General features: G+C 45.6%; 1 protein-coding gene across 1 annotated transcript in view; it reads right to left on the bottom strand.

Moving 5' to 3' along the window:
* The window catches only part of LOC120930462 (vomeronasal type-2 receptor 26-like), a 49,461-nt gene that overhangs the window by 30,839 nt on the left and 3,110 nt on the right, over positions 1-15,512 (bottom strand). The window contains exon 2 of the mRNA XM_040341857.1: positions 14,830-15,150. Coding sequence (XP_040197791.1) covers positions 14,830-15,150 — 321 coding nt within the window. The remainder of the gene's footprint in view (positions 1-14,829; positions 15,151-15,512) is intronic.

Raw genomic sequence — 15,512 nt, 5'->3', positions numbered from 1 at the left:
CGAACCGAATGGGGGGTGTTTGGCTCATCCCTACTCCTCACCTGATGCTTGTCCTGCATCATGACATTGGAGTCCAGAGGATAGGAGGAAGCGGCCGCCATGTTTGTTCAGTGTCCGGCACACTGTGATTGGGCGTTAGGAGGTCATGTGCAGAGGCGGTAGTTCAGGATCATGGACAGGCCAGCCCCACGCTGCACATGACCCCCATGGCCCAATCACAGGGCGCCAGAGATTGAAAGATGGCGGCCGGAGATTCGGCCGGGGACACAGAGAATAAATTTTAGGAGGACACAGCCAGTGTGACACACACTGGCTTGAAATTGCGGCCCCCTAAATATCACGCCCGGGGCCACGGCCCCCCTACCCCCCACGCTACGCCACTGCCTGCAAGCACTAAATTTATTCTCGCTGGAGAAGAGACGCTTGAGAGGAGATATGATATCGATTTACAAATACCTCAATGGTGATCCCAGCATAGGAGAGAAACTCTTCAGTCTCAAGGAGTGATAGAGGACACAGGGCCACACAATGAGGTTGGTGAAGAAGAGGTTTAAACTTAAACTGCACAGGGGGTTTTTCACAGTCAGGGCAATAAGGATGTGGAACTTTCTTCCACAATTGTTGCTGTCATCACGGAGTATGGAGATTTTAAAAAGACTTTTGGATGTGCATCTAAGGCCTTGTACTCACGACCGGATCTGTGCGCTGGAAACTGTCTGCCCGACAGTTTCCGGCGTACAAGGCTGATTTTTGTTTGGTTCCGCTGGCTTGTACACACCAGCGGACCAAATTACCGTCGTACCGGAACGCGTGCACGTAAACTACGTACGACGTCACTATAAAGGGGAAGACCAAACTTAATGGCGCCGCCCTCTGTTCCTCTTTTGCTAGTTACGGGTTTGCTCGTGTTAGTGAAGGTTTGGTTAGAGCTGATTCGCGCTTCTCGGTCTCCAGGCTTTGACAGCGTGTATTCACGGGTTCAGTGCGTGTGCTTGCGGTAACGTAGTTGTCATTCGGCTATAGGCTAGCAGGTTGTTTCTGCTTTAGCAGTTGCATCCTGTGCGCTCGTATCTGTTTGTCACGCGTTTGTCGCAGGTAGTGCTGGATTTGCGAGTGCTTTCTGTTTCAGTGTGTTCTTGACTGACCAGCCGGCCGGTTTGAAGCCATGATGGAGCAGCAGCGTCAATTTTCACGAGTTGGTGCTGTTTATGGGATGGCTGCTGGATATGTTCATTATTCCAGTACTTTGGCCAGAAACAGGGGGCGGAGGCGTTTCTGGACCAAGAATTGGTTGCGCCAGCGTGACCAGTTCTCACATATGCCTCTGCTTAGGGAACTCCAGGAGAATAATCCTAATGACTTTAGGAATTTTCTCCGCATGACGGACCCCGTATTCAACAGTCTGCTGGAACTTCTGTCCCCCTATATCACGAGGCAGGACACTGTGATGCGCCAAGCCATCACGGCCGAGCAGAGGCTTATTGCCACGTTGCGGTACCTGGCGACTGGGAGGAGCCTGCAGGACCTCAAGTTCTCAACAGGCATCTCTCCGCAGGCGCTTGGGGTCATCATACCGGACACGTGTGCTGCCATCATTAAAGTTCTGCATGAGGAGTATATTAAGGTAAGTTTCCTGGCTGTAATAATGTTGCCAACTAACTTTATTTTTAATTTCCCAGATATGCTGTGTGTTTAACTAACGTTCCCTTTTCTCCCTATGCATGTTGATATAAGCTTTACATGTTTTTTTCTTGGCCTACCTGCATATTTGTCCCTTACCCAATATTAACCTGTCCAGCATGCTATCCTAGTGACAAACCCACCTTGCCATTTTTTAAAACAGGACTTTTTGGTTTTTGTGTCCCCCCCCCCCCCTTCAAACTTTTATTGTCCCCATCAGAGGGCTGTGGAGTCTCTTAATGAAGTGGCCCTATATATTTCATTTACCAAGTTCTCCATGCACATTTTTCAAATGCAATTTTAATACTTTGAAGTGTCACAAGGATGCTTGTAGGATGTTTTTATTCCAAAGTACTAAATCTCTTTTTTTGTTTGTCCCCACAGCTACCCTCCACACCACAGGAATGGCAGTCTGTGGCTTCCCAATTTGCCCAGCGGTGGGATTTTCCAAACTGCGGTGGAGCAATAGATGGGAAACACGTCCGCATTGTGCCCCCACCCCACTCGGGGTCCTACTATTATAATTACAAGGGTTATCATAGTATCGTGTTGATGGCGGTGGTGTCGGCACAGTATGAGTTTCTATATGTGGACGTGGGGAAGAATGGCCGGATGTCTGATGGGGGAGTGTTCGCACGGACTGATTTCTATGATCGTCTCCAAGCTGGTGGTCTGGCATTGCCACCAGATGAAGATAATGTGGAAGGACTTCCGTTTGTGTTCCTAGCGGACGAGGCTTTCGGGCTTGGTCCTCACCTCATGCGGCCTTTTCCCCAGAGGACCCTCACCTCAGAGAGGAGTGTGTTTAATTTTCGGTTGGCCAGGGCTCGGAGGGTAGTCGAGAATGCCTTTGGGATACTCACCAACCGGTTCCGCCTGTTCAGGACATCGATACATCTGGCAGAATATAAATTGGACACCGTTGTATTTGCCTGCTGCATTTTGCACAACTTTTTACGCAGGCACTCCCAGACGTACCTACCCGACATCGGTTCTGAGGCAGGACTACCCTCAGATCCCCTTCCCGGGCTGGACACTGGTCGCGCTGGCTTGGCCCCCCAATCAGCTCGTGAGGTACGCGACAAATATGTTGAGTACTTCATGGGTCGGGGGGCCATTGCTATGCCAGATCATATTTCTTTCTAATTTGGCCCCCAAAGAAAGGAATATTCTCTCAAATAATAAATAATTAGACCATTGGACTTTATACAGTTGTTTGTCATTAATGCTTTTTCTCTTTTTATCTGTCTTCCTGGTTCTCTAACTAACTTCTTCAATTTTAATGCATAATTGATTTCTCCACTTTTAGTAAATAACCACATTTAGCACAGTATTCACTCATCTACAAACAGGGTATTGAGTCTAGAAATAAGAAGCAACTCCATTTGTCAATTTTGAGGTCAATTTTTTTAATTTTTGCTTGTTCATGACCCCAAAAATTAGTTTATATTTTTTTCATTACTCCCTGCTTTTGTACTTAGGAGTCTACAAAACTTTTTTTTTTTTTTTTTAATTTTTTTCAGGTAATTCAACCAAAAATATTATGCAGATTATACATTTTTTAACAAGTTCACATTTTTGTTTTTCAAATATAGTTCGATTTATTGTTTACATATATATATATATATATATATATATAGAATATTATTGGTGGGGTGTTTACCGCCTTATTTTTTTTTTTTTTCTGCATATTTTTTATGCACAAAAACCAATATTTTGTTAACATTTTTTTTTTTTTTTTGGTGTGTTTTTCAATAAGAAAATTTGTTGTTGAGATGTAGGAGTCAAATCTCGACTTCACTAAATTCAGTGATTAGAGAGATTTATAATTCTATATATATATCTATTTCTTTTTTTTTCGGTGTTTATTCTTTATGGTCTAAACTTTATAGTATCCAAAAATGTTCAACATGGTCAAAAAGTAAAAAAATACAATTATCAAAAAATAAAAACTCACAACAGCAGTCAGTCATGGTGTGCTTTCACACTGGAACACGCCAAAATTTGAAGATACACACATTCAGTGCAAACTCGCCAAATGTCATTGGTTCAACAGACAAATGGCCACATGTGCTATCTGACATCATGGGTGATCAATGTCTGTGTTTTGTGGGAGCAAACCCTTCCTCTCAACTACTTGAGGATGGAGGAGGGGTTTGGACCCACAAAGCACAGACACTAGATCTTCTGTGATGGCAGATAGCACATGTTGGCACACTGTGTGTGTATCTTCAAATTTTGGCGTATTCATTATTAAAACAGTAAAAATGTTTGTGGGGGCGGGGGATGGGCGGGGGGTGTTTCAGTCTTTGACACGGCCCATCATGTCAATAATATTTTTAAAATTAGATTCGATGACCATCATTCTTTGCCGCATATTGTCCATTTCCGTGCAGCATTCCAAAAGGACATTTGTTAAATTCTCTTCCATGACAACCATCCTTTCACGCATATTGTGCATTTCAGTGCTGCACTCCATTACCTGCTGAATAATTATAGCAGCACTTGCACGTGAAAATATTGGCACACCATCCTCCTCCCCTAAAAAAAAAAAAAAAATGGGCATTTACAAAATTATTTTTCGATGAGGCCTATCTACATATGTTTTTTTTAATCAAGCTAGGGTGACACTGACCTGATGGGCTTCTCCTTTCCACCTCTTCGACATCTTCTATCACTCCTCCTTCTTCCACCACCTCCCCATCATCTTCTATCACTCCTCCTTCTTCCACCACTTCCCCATCATCTTCGACTCCTCCTTCATCCATCAATCCACCTTCTTTCAATTCGCCAAATTGTTCTTCCGCCACTTGCCCTTCATCTGCTATAAATTCTAAGTCCAAAATTACTTCTTCCTCCTCTCTTCCTTCCTCCTTCCACATCCTCTTCTCCTTCCACATCCTCTTCTCCTTCCACATCCTCTTCTCCTTCCACATCCTCTTCTCCTTCCACATCCTCTTCTCTATCCACATCCTCTTCTCCTTCCACATCCTCTTCTCCTTCCACATCCTCTTCTCCTTCCACATCCTCCTCCTCCTCCACATGTTGAGATGGCAGATTTTGGCCTTGTCTGGCCCTCTCTGCCTCCTCCAAATGCTGGCGACTTCTTTCCCCTGAAATAAACCAAAAAAAATGTAGACTCATCAGCACACAGATATTGGAGAGCAGAAATCGCACACATTGCTTAGAAGAGGCTTTCATTTAGTTACTTTTATCTTTCACCAAACCTACATTTTGCAATTACTTCTATGGCAAGCTCTGATCCTGCCCCTTTTTAGCAAAGTGACACACATGGATGTCCCCCCTAAACAGTATTTCTGGGAGACCCTACCAAAACCTATTTTTGATTTGGGGAGACACAGGTGCTCTGCATTGCAGATGTGAAAACATCTGCTTTCTTACCACTGTTTTTAGAATGAATCCTGTTTGCCTTTCCCATTCTCCTATTTTATTTTTTTAGAACTAGCTTTTACACAATGTTTACCAACAAAGTTTTTGGCCAGTGAGCCATGTCCAGGTGTGTTGTTCCTGGAATAACCGAGCCTTTCTGAGAAACTATGTGATGTTACGTGGTTTACTAAGAACACTATTTGTAAATATGTAGGTATTTATGTCTTAAAAAATAAATGACAACATGTCTTTAAAATTACAAGCAGGCCAAGGAGGCAGATGGTGAAATATACATGGCAACACATTATTGCAGACAATCACCCCCCCCCAACCCCAATATATATTTACTTACTTTTACGCAGAATTTTAAGTATTTTCTTCATCTGATGTGGCTCCCTCAATTTTAAGTCTGACCAGCGTTTCCTCAGCTGTTCCTTGGACCTGGTGATCCCAAACATCCTCTGCATTCTCCTCGCCACCTTGTCCATAATATGTGCCTTTCGGCGGTTAGGGGTCTTGTATGGGCCTAATTCACCATCATAGTCCTTCTTTCGCATGATGTAAACTAACTCCACCATTTCCTGGAACCGCATATTAGTGGCTTTATATCTTCTTTGCCTTGATCGGGACGTCCCTGCCTCTGTCCCTTCACTTGTGGCATGAGAGCATCGTGCCCGCTCGTGTGACATCGCCATCTTTCCTTTCCCACAGAGATTATGGGCGTGGAAAAGATGAATTCTTACGCCATGGGCGGAGAAGAGGGCGGCGTTTAATACATACGCGGAGTGTAGAGAATGCAAACAACGTGTTTACGTCGGTTACGCGGAGAATCTTCGAGCGCATCCAGAACATACACCGTTAACGCCATATTTCCTAAACTCATTGATTAGGGGCCTCGCAAAGGTGACGAGGGCGGGGTTTAATAAATACGCGGAGTGTTTAAAAGGTGCACGCCGTGATTACGCATCTTACGCGGTAATTAGGCGAGCGTGAGAAACGAGGAGCGAGAGACAGGAAGGTAAGGAAATTAAAAATGTGATCAGCAGAGGCCTTGAAAATGTAGACACATGGGATGGGGGTTTGGGCTGTTGGTTGCACCCTTTTTAAGCTATTATGTCTATGGGGTACCACAATGTTATTTTGGTATCCAAATGCTTTTGGACACCTCACAAAATAGAGATGTGAACAATGCTGTACCTCATTGACAATTTTTGGAATGGTGTATTCAGATCAGGCAAAGTATTGTTCAAGTGTTGGTTGTACAGAGGTCATTAGGAAGTGTCTTTTATGTCATCCATTGTCAGGGGCATGAGATTTACACATGAAAGAGTGCCTAGATGAATACTGTCATTTGTAAGCATTGTTTATTTTTCGATCTTAAAAATATTTACTGCAATGTTAACAATGGCTCTGCATCTAGCAAATCAATGTTTGGTACAACCAATGCGGCCGAGCTGCCAATCATTGTTTAAACAAGAGAGACTGTGTTTGTAATTAGATATAGGTAATAAATTTCAAGACACATATTATATCAAGGTCAACGCTGATCCTTTTGAATATTTATTTTTCTTTGGTTAATGTTTTGCGAATCTAGACTCCAAAAGAAATATCATTTTTCAAAAAGTGAAATGGACCAACTACAAACCAAGGAAGCTATAGAGGCCTTACTTCAAAAATATCAGGACACGCCCATCCTGTGGAATTCAAAACACGCATTATATTGCAATAAAGATGTACGAGCGGCAGCACTAGAAGAGCTAGCAAACTATATGCAAACATGGGTGCCAGGATGCACTGCCAACATGGTGAAGGATAAACTTGCCAACCTCAGAAGCACATACAGGAGAGCATACAAAGCTAATAAAAGCAAAAAATCAGGAGCAGCAGCAACACAAGCAAAGGAACCCAAACTGTGGTATTATAAACAGATGGCTTTTTTGCGGGACGAAATGGAAGGCAGGAAAACGATGTTGAGTCTTTCTTCCAACCTTTCCTCCATGCTACCTTCCAGCGGACCTTACCCAGATGACCACAGCCCTGCAGAGTCGGAGGAAGAGGGCCTGGCTGACAGAGATGCAGATCTGCCACCCTTCGATGAGGAGGTATAGTAGTTTCCTCTATATTTCTGGCGTAAATAATTCTTGATGGATTAATGATTTGATATTGTAAAAGCAAAGCCAAGCTGGGAAAAAGCCAAAAAAAAGGTGTACAGACAAATAGGTGTCAGGGATGACAACTGCAGGGGTCAGAAGTAGAGTGTATTCAAGTAATAATGAACAGAAAATAGTAAACGAAAAACATGAAAATGAGTGTGGTTTTATTTAGCGAAATTGTAAAAAATGTCCTTTTTTTTGCACACAGGAAGAAGAGATCAGCCAGGAGGTGGCAGATCCTCAGGTGTCTGTCAGCCAGGAGGAGGCCGGGGTCAGTGGCAGCCAGGAGGAGGCCGGGGTCAGTGGCAGCCAGGAGGAGGCTGGGCCCAGTGGCCTGCAGCAGGTCCCCCCGGCCAGGAGAACCACCACCAGCCAGTCTTCTCCCCCCCAGGTGAGGCCATCAGGCCGAAGGAGGCAGTTGAGGCCTGTGGAGGAGGCAAGCCTCCGCATGATACAGGAGGCAAGCGCCATCATGAGGGCCCCCCTCAACCCCACAGAGGCCTTCAGTGCCTCCTTGGCACATGATTTGAATGAAGGGGAGGAGGACCAGAGAAGACTGGCAAAGGCCCTGATGAACCAGGTCCTTTGGTGGATGCAGAAGGGCCTGCTGACCCCAGAGACTGGGCTATGTGACCCGGCCCGGCTTGCGGAACACCATCCTCCTGCTGCCACATCGACCCCACCTGCAAGAGCCCGTGTAAGATCCGCTGGAAGGCTGCCTGGAGGGAAGGCTGGAAAGAGGAGGAAACGTTGATTCTCTGCCTTCCATTTCCTTCCACATAAAGGACATCTTGTTTGGACTACCACAGTTTGGGTTCCTTTGTTTCTGTGCTGCTGCTTCCTATTTTTGGGTTTGGCTCCTGAGGCTTGGAAGTTTATCCTTCACCATGTTGGAAATGCAAGTTTGCATATAGTTTGCTATCTATTCTAGTGCTGCCGTTCTGTTTATTTTTTGTGATGACATTTGCCTGAATAAAAGGCTTTTTGCTTTCATTTGAAAACATGTCTATTGTTTGTTAGTTATACTGTGGGGATTATTAGGCAGCAAACCTTTAATAAATATACAATGGGTCATTTACAAAGGACACACTCCTTGGGGGGGGGGGACATTTGGTGTGCCAACATGGTTTAATATTCTCAAATGAAACACAAAAAAAAAAAAGTAAATAAATAAAAAGAAAAAAACATGTTAAAAAAAAAATAACTAAATGGTGACATAACTAGAAACAACAAAAAACAAAAAAAGATGCACATTCCTTTACAAAAATGACTACTATAAATTATGGAGGACCACCAACCAAAACACACGTCTGGCATATAAAACATTATTAAAGGATTACATCACAAGCAAGAAATGTGACATTTCAGTATGGGACAACTCTATTGAAATTGCATCAGCAAGAGAACGGGGTTATTCTAGCAAGAGAAGAATTAATAAAACGAGGCAAGAAAATGTGGTTTAGTGCGCCTTTTTAAGACATTGTTCTCTTGCTAGAATAAAAGGTTTCTAATGACGAATGTGCCATATCCCAAACAAACGCGAGTTTTACCTGAACGAGCGCTCCCGTCTCCTCATTTGGACTGAGCATGCGCGGGGTTTTTGTACGCTGCTTTTGTGTACAGACGACCGAACATGTCTGACGGACACGATTCCAGCAGACTGTTTTAAAGCAAGACCAGGAAACAGTTGTTCGTTGGAAAACGGTCTGGCCGACGATTGTTTGCTGGAATCCTGTCTGTTACTGCCTACACACGAACAAACATGTCCGCTGAAACTGGTCCGCGGACCAGTTTCAGCAGACATGTTTGGTCGTGAGTACGGGGCCTTAAAGAACACAACATATAGGGATGTGAGAAATAAATATAGACACTGACACACACACACCTACACAGGTTGAACTGGATGGACTATTGTCTTTATTCAACCTTTTCTACTAAGTAACTATATGATTGCACTGATTGGCACAACCGCAGTCCATTGATAACTCAATTCTGTCTGCCCCAATGGAAGACAGGACTTGTAGTTTATTCTTCATAGATTCTTGTGAATGAATGACATGGATGTGTGGGCGGAGCTGATTTTAATATGTCTGCGGTTTTGGGGGAGAGGAACCTCTACCCATTGGTATGGGGGGTTTGGGGTGAGGGAACATGTGCTGAAACATTTTACACCCTAAATACTGATGTGTCATGTAACATGTTCCAAAAGCATTACCTATGGAAAAGTGAAGGTACTAAAGTTTGTTACCATTTTAGAGGTGCCAGTAATATTTTTGACTTGACATACTGATTATCTATTTATTCAGTGCAACCTCATCTTTTATATTTTACCAAATAAGTGGGTAATATATTACAAGTGTATGCCCTAAATGTTTGGTAAACCATTGCACTAATATCATGTGCCAGAAAATAGAGGCCCAGATTCACAAAGCACTTACGCCGACGTATAACAAGTTACGCCGACTTAAGTGCAAATGTGCGCTGTCGTATCTGTGATCCAGACCCACAAACAGATATGCGCCTAAAAGCAGGCTACACCCCGCCGACGTATCTTGCTTACGTTGGCGTAGAGTGGGCGCACATTTAGGCTGGGAGCATGGTGCCGCTTCCATTGATTAGCCATTCAAACATGCAAATGAGGGAAATACGGCGATTCGCGAACGTGTGTGCGCCCGACGCATGCTACATGCACTCCTGACCGTGAGTAGTCTGATGGCGCTGTGACATCCGTGTAAAAAATAAATAAAATTGGGATCATGCCATTGACCGACATGGCATGCCCTTACAGGTGCACGGCACATGCACCTGTGCACGTCACCAAAAAAAAAAAAAAAAGCTCTGACTCCGAGCTGCAATAGTTGTCCTCAGGACAGTAATTTGCCCTCTCGTGGGCCAGGCCTGGTGCCCAGGGTTCTGCTCCTCAGTTGTCGTGGCGACGATTCGGGTGGGGGGGTGTTTTATCATGTGGAGGTTCTTCCCCTGGGCTGTCGCTCCTGGAGCTGATGGCAGATGTTGCCTTCATCCCCTCCAAGGCAATGGCAATGTGTGTCAGCACGCCATTGGCCTCGGCCTGCAATTGCCTCTGCCTGGAATTGTGCTGGTGCTGTAGGCGCCTGTTCTGGCGACCCTCGGACTGGATGGCGGAAGTGTTGGCCTGCACTATCACGCCCAGGCTCCTCACCTCCGCAACAATCCCTGCTGCTGTGGCCTGCAGCTCCCCAATAGCCCTGGTGTGCCGTTCCTGGGTGGCCTGCACGTCCGATCCCTGGTCCCCATATGTTGAGGGACCCCCTGCTACCATATGTTGATGCATGGCATCCAAGGTCTGTGACTGGTCACAGAGGCATGTGGCCATGGCTACGCAATTGGCATTCACCTCCTGCAGGCAGTCAGAGATGGCCAGGGTATGGTCAGCCTGTTGGTTGAGGCACTGCTGCATTGCGGCTGCGGTGCCCTGCACAGCCACCGTGCACTCAGCCTGGGTCTTTGCCGAGGACCCGACAAAGGAGGATAGGCTGTCAGCCACACGTGGAGGTTGCAGGCTATTTCTGCCATGTGGCGTGTCTGGCATGCCTGTTCCCTCTCCAGCCCTTCTTGTATGGATCCGGCTACACCCCTAGAGATCTAGGAGATGTAGACGGTTGTGTCCATCTGGATGGGGTGGCCCTCGGGGGGGTTCCTCCGGCCGGGGAAGCCCTTGAAGGGGTTCCTCTGGCCAGGGTAGCACTTGAAGGGGTTCCTCTGGACGGGGTAGCCCTGGGGGGTTCCCCTGATGGGCGTCGAGGTCGTCAGGAGGTCTACCGTCTCGGAGGGTCCAACAAAGATGGTATCCTCATCAAGGTACAGGCATTCCTCCTGTCAGATGTCCACCTGCTCCTCCACAACAACCTCAAGAGCAGATGTGTGGGCATTCCCCTTCACCGTTGTTTCGTGGCTTCCCAGGGGGTCACACTGAGTGGGTCGTCCAGCAGCAGAAGATGGCCCAGCTTCCTCCAGCACATCTGTGGATGACACACAGCATTCACATGTTGGTGGACCCACACACTTGTCACATGTTCCCCTGCACCCCCTCACATGCTCCATACCGGATGGGGGATGAAACACACTTACCTCTCCTCAAGTCCTGTTTGCTGGAGTCAAATCCCTCCAGGCCCTCCACCTGCTCCTGCTCCAGGCAGCTGGTGATGACCTCCTCTTCAGCTGTCAACTTGACAGTCATAGCTGACCCACCTCCCGTGCCCCTGAGGTGCCTTTTCATTTTGGCCAGCTTCTCCCTGACACGCCGACGCATGTCGTTGATTTTTTTTTAGACCTCCTTCCAGGTCTAAAGGCTGTTTATCTCCAGGGTCACCTTCTGAAGGATCTCCATCTTCCTGGCCTTGCTGGTCCTCCCGCTCTGTGCGCCATGGAGATAGGTATCGTATTTTGATATTGTCAGAGGTCAGGATCGCCCTCTCAACCGCAGAGAAATTCTTCTTCCTCTTCTCCCTGTCAAACTCACTATCTGACATGTTGGCACAGGTCACAAAAGTACGTCTGCACCAGGGAACACAAGCGGGCAGGCGCAGAGGGGTGCTGTGCGTGCGTCCACGTCACGGCGCATGCGCAGTTCGTGATACGCCGGGCGTAAAACACTGCACCACGCTCTGACCATCATTTTCATGGGGTCACGCCCACTTCCATCTACGTCGGCCTGCGCCCTTGAAACCTACGCTACGCTGACGCAGCGTTGGGAGAAATAGTTTGCTGAATGCAATGCTTGCCTCTCCGCGCTATGCCGGCGTGGCGTACAGCGTTTGCGCTACAGCTGCGTAATGTGCGCCCCCACTCTGTGAATCTGGGTCAGACTGTATAGTGTTTAGGGCAGGGGTCTCAAACTGGTGTAGGCACCGGCCTAGAGCGCAAATCAGTCAGGGGTGCCACCTGTAAACAGTGTGGTGCAACCCGCACCGAGTGCAAGCTCAGTGAAAGCGGGCTGTCTGTCTCATACAGCCATGGCACCTGATGCTTTCAGGACGTTGTAATGTACAGGATGTTCGGTCATTGCACTGTTTTGTGATAGAACTCCCTCACTATCACTGCACTCTCCACGCCTTCTCCTATCACACCACCAGGTGGCAGCGATGTGTGGAAGTAGACAGAGGTGAGCCCTTCACATGTCGCCAGTCTTCTGATGTCTCCCTGGCTGTGCTCGGTGTTCCCAGTGGCAGTGGTCAGTGTTGGAAGAGATAGGTGGAAGGAGGACAGGGTGGGGCAGGAGGACGTGGGGCTGTACCAGGCTGATGAGGAATGGGACGAGGTGAGCCTCCTCCTCCCTGTACAGTACATGACAACTTTCCTTCCATTCATTTCCAGCACCATTCTGGGGTGACCATGACTGACAATGTCATAGCAGCCCAGGCATGCTGGGATCTGTAGTCCTGGGAGCTCTTCTCTTCACACTGCAGTAACCTATCTGCGTTGATATGCGGTTTCTATTTGCATGTTAACATACACTGCGTGATGTCAGGTTGGTACCTCCACTGTATACATGGACAGGCCACAGGGGTTAGAGTCAGGGGTGGAGCCAAGGTGGGGGCGGCAAAACAAACATTTGTCTAGGGTGTCAAAATCCTTTCACCAGCAATGAACATGAACCTAAACTGGGTGTAATCTTTGTCTGGGCACATTGTGTTCCAGTACTGAACTGACCAAGTATAAAAAGATACAAGTAAAGTTTCATTGGACGCTCTCACCTTATACTTTAGTGTGTGTGGATTTATATCAGATTTTTTGTTATTTATTTTAAATAAGAAATCCATGTCATGTAATGCTTGAGCGAAAATGTAGACCGCAATATACACGTTATAGGATGTTTTCTCATCAGGAAAATATAAATCAAGTGGAAGATTCTTCAAACCGCAGTTCCTAACTGGATGTCTATGTATGTGTGGAAGAAGGAAATTTTTCATTTGGTTTTTTGAAAAGCATTGACATTGAGTTATGAGAATATCCTCCATCAGGGGGTCATTTGGGCGGCTGGATGGATAAATATTATCAAAATATTCCAGCATTTCCTCTATGTAGAGAGGGGGGAATGTAAACGCCAAGCTGCAGTTACTGAGAGGAAAAAATATTTCACTTATTGACCAAGAATCTGGTATAATAAATGTTTTCTCCGTGTAATAAGAGACATTATTATCCAAAAACTTGAAATAAAGCAGACTATATGAGCCACAAATAATAAGAACTTCCGTGGTTGAGCTCCGCAGCTCTGGAGGAATTTTATTATAATTCTCTTTAGACACCAGAATCTTGAATTCAATACAAATTCCATGATCAGATAAATGTTTGCTGAGATGTCGGATCTCCCTCTCTCCGTATTCATCATCAGATGTAAGGATCCCGACCCAGTTCCACTTCAACCTTTCCAGTAACTTTGCTATGGCCACATATTGCATCTCATCATCCGGAACTGTCCGGAAAAAGTTTGGATACATCTTTCTATCACTCAGCAAAGTATCTCTGGCTCCATAACTAATCTAGAAAGAAAGAAAACCGTCTGTATAATTATTGTGGAACGCTTAATATCCAAATGGACAGAAGAAAACCTTAACAGCTTCAACTCTTCTGGGAAGGCTGTCCACAAGACTTAGGAGCATGTCTATGGAAATGTTTGATAATTCTTCCGGAAGTGCATTTGAGAGGCCTGGCTCAAGTCTCAGCTTTAATTCATTCCAAAGGTGTTCTTTCAGGTTGAGGTCAGGACTCTGTGCAGACCAGTCAAGTTTCTCCACCCCAAACACACTCATCCATGTCTTTATGGACCTTGCTTTGTGCACTGGTCCAAATCATTCGGTGGAGGGGGGATAATAGGGTGGGGTTGGCCCCTTAGTTCCAGTGAAGAGAGCTCCTAAGGTGTCAGCATACCAAGACATTTTGGACAATTTCATGCTCCCAACTTTGTGGGAACAGTTTGGGGATGGCCCCTTCCTGTACCAACATGACAGCACACCAGTGAACAAAGAAGGTCCATAAAGACATGTATGAGTGTGTTTGGAGTAGAGGAACTTGACTGGCCTACAAAGAGTCCTGACCTCAACCCAAAATAATACAACTTTGGGATGAATTAGAGTTCAGACTGTGAGCCAGGCCTCCTTGTCCAACATCAGTGCCTGACCTCACAAATGTTCTTCTGGAAGAATGGTCAAACATTCCCATAGACACCCTCCTAAACCTTGTGGACAGCCTTCCCAGAAGAGTTGAAACTGTTAAATCTGCAAAGGGTGGGCCAACTCAATATTGAACTCTACGGACCAAGACTGGGATGCCATTAAAGTTCATGTGCATGTAACTGCAGGTGTCCCAATACTTTTGTTAATATAAGGTATGATCATCAGGGGACTGAATGGGCAAAAGTTCAGGCATTTTACCAAATGCCATAAAAGCCAAAGATTGGACTGAGCCATTGGCCCATCCCTACACAGCACTGCCTTCTTTTTTTAGAACAATGTTATATTTTATGACGCTTTGCCATAAGGATTATTTGCACCCTTTTGACCCACCTTACCAAAAGATGACTAGCTGCCCTAACCTTATGTAATATAGAAAATCCAGGTTTTCTTACCTGGGTGTAACCATATAGATTCAGCAGCTGGGCCATTTGGAGAGTGGTGTCAGAATTGAGATCTCCAATGAAACCAGCCAGGGCACCCCGCTCCATACAGGAATAATTTGGAGCTTCCTTTGTATGTCCAGACAATATCTTTAGAACGTCTTTTATAGCTTTATTCACATGTCCACAAGAATCATACACATGATATCCCAGAGTTATGTTGGGCAGAATATCTGGACTGCGGTTTATCTCATCAATAGCAAATATAAAAGCCAGGAGATGTCTGTATTCTCTTGTGTAAACCCTGCAGAAAATGGAGAGTTTTTCATTGGTCTACAGGACAAGGATTCAAGCCGAAATTCTTTATGGCAAAATTTATAACACATTTCAACTGAAGATCTATGGTGGGATTGGTGGCCATGTGTATTGCTCCATAGGACGAGCAACTTGAAAAAATGTAAACATATTTATTATCATCAGAACATGACATGGCACGTAGCAATTGATACATAACTAGATAGTAAAAGAAATAATAATAATATATATATAAATTTAGTCAAGGAAAAAAGACGGGACACGCACTCCGATGCAATCCATTTACGCTACTGTACAGTTACGAGCATCACTGCCCTTTGTCAGGCTTATCAGGCTGTGTGTAACATTCTGCCACAAAACATCATACCATTATCCCACCC

Source organism: Rana temporaria, chromosome 1 (genome assembly GCF_905171775.1).
Source record: "Rana temporaria chromosome 1, aRanTem1.1, whole genome shotgun sequence".
Lineage (NCBI taxonomy): Eukaryota > Metazoa > Chordata > Amphibia > Anura > Ranidae > Rana > Rana temporaria.
The sequence above is the reverse complement of the archived record's forward strand: the minus strand, read 5'-3'. Positions and strand labels throughout refer to the sequence as shown.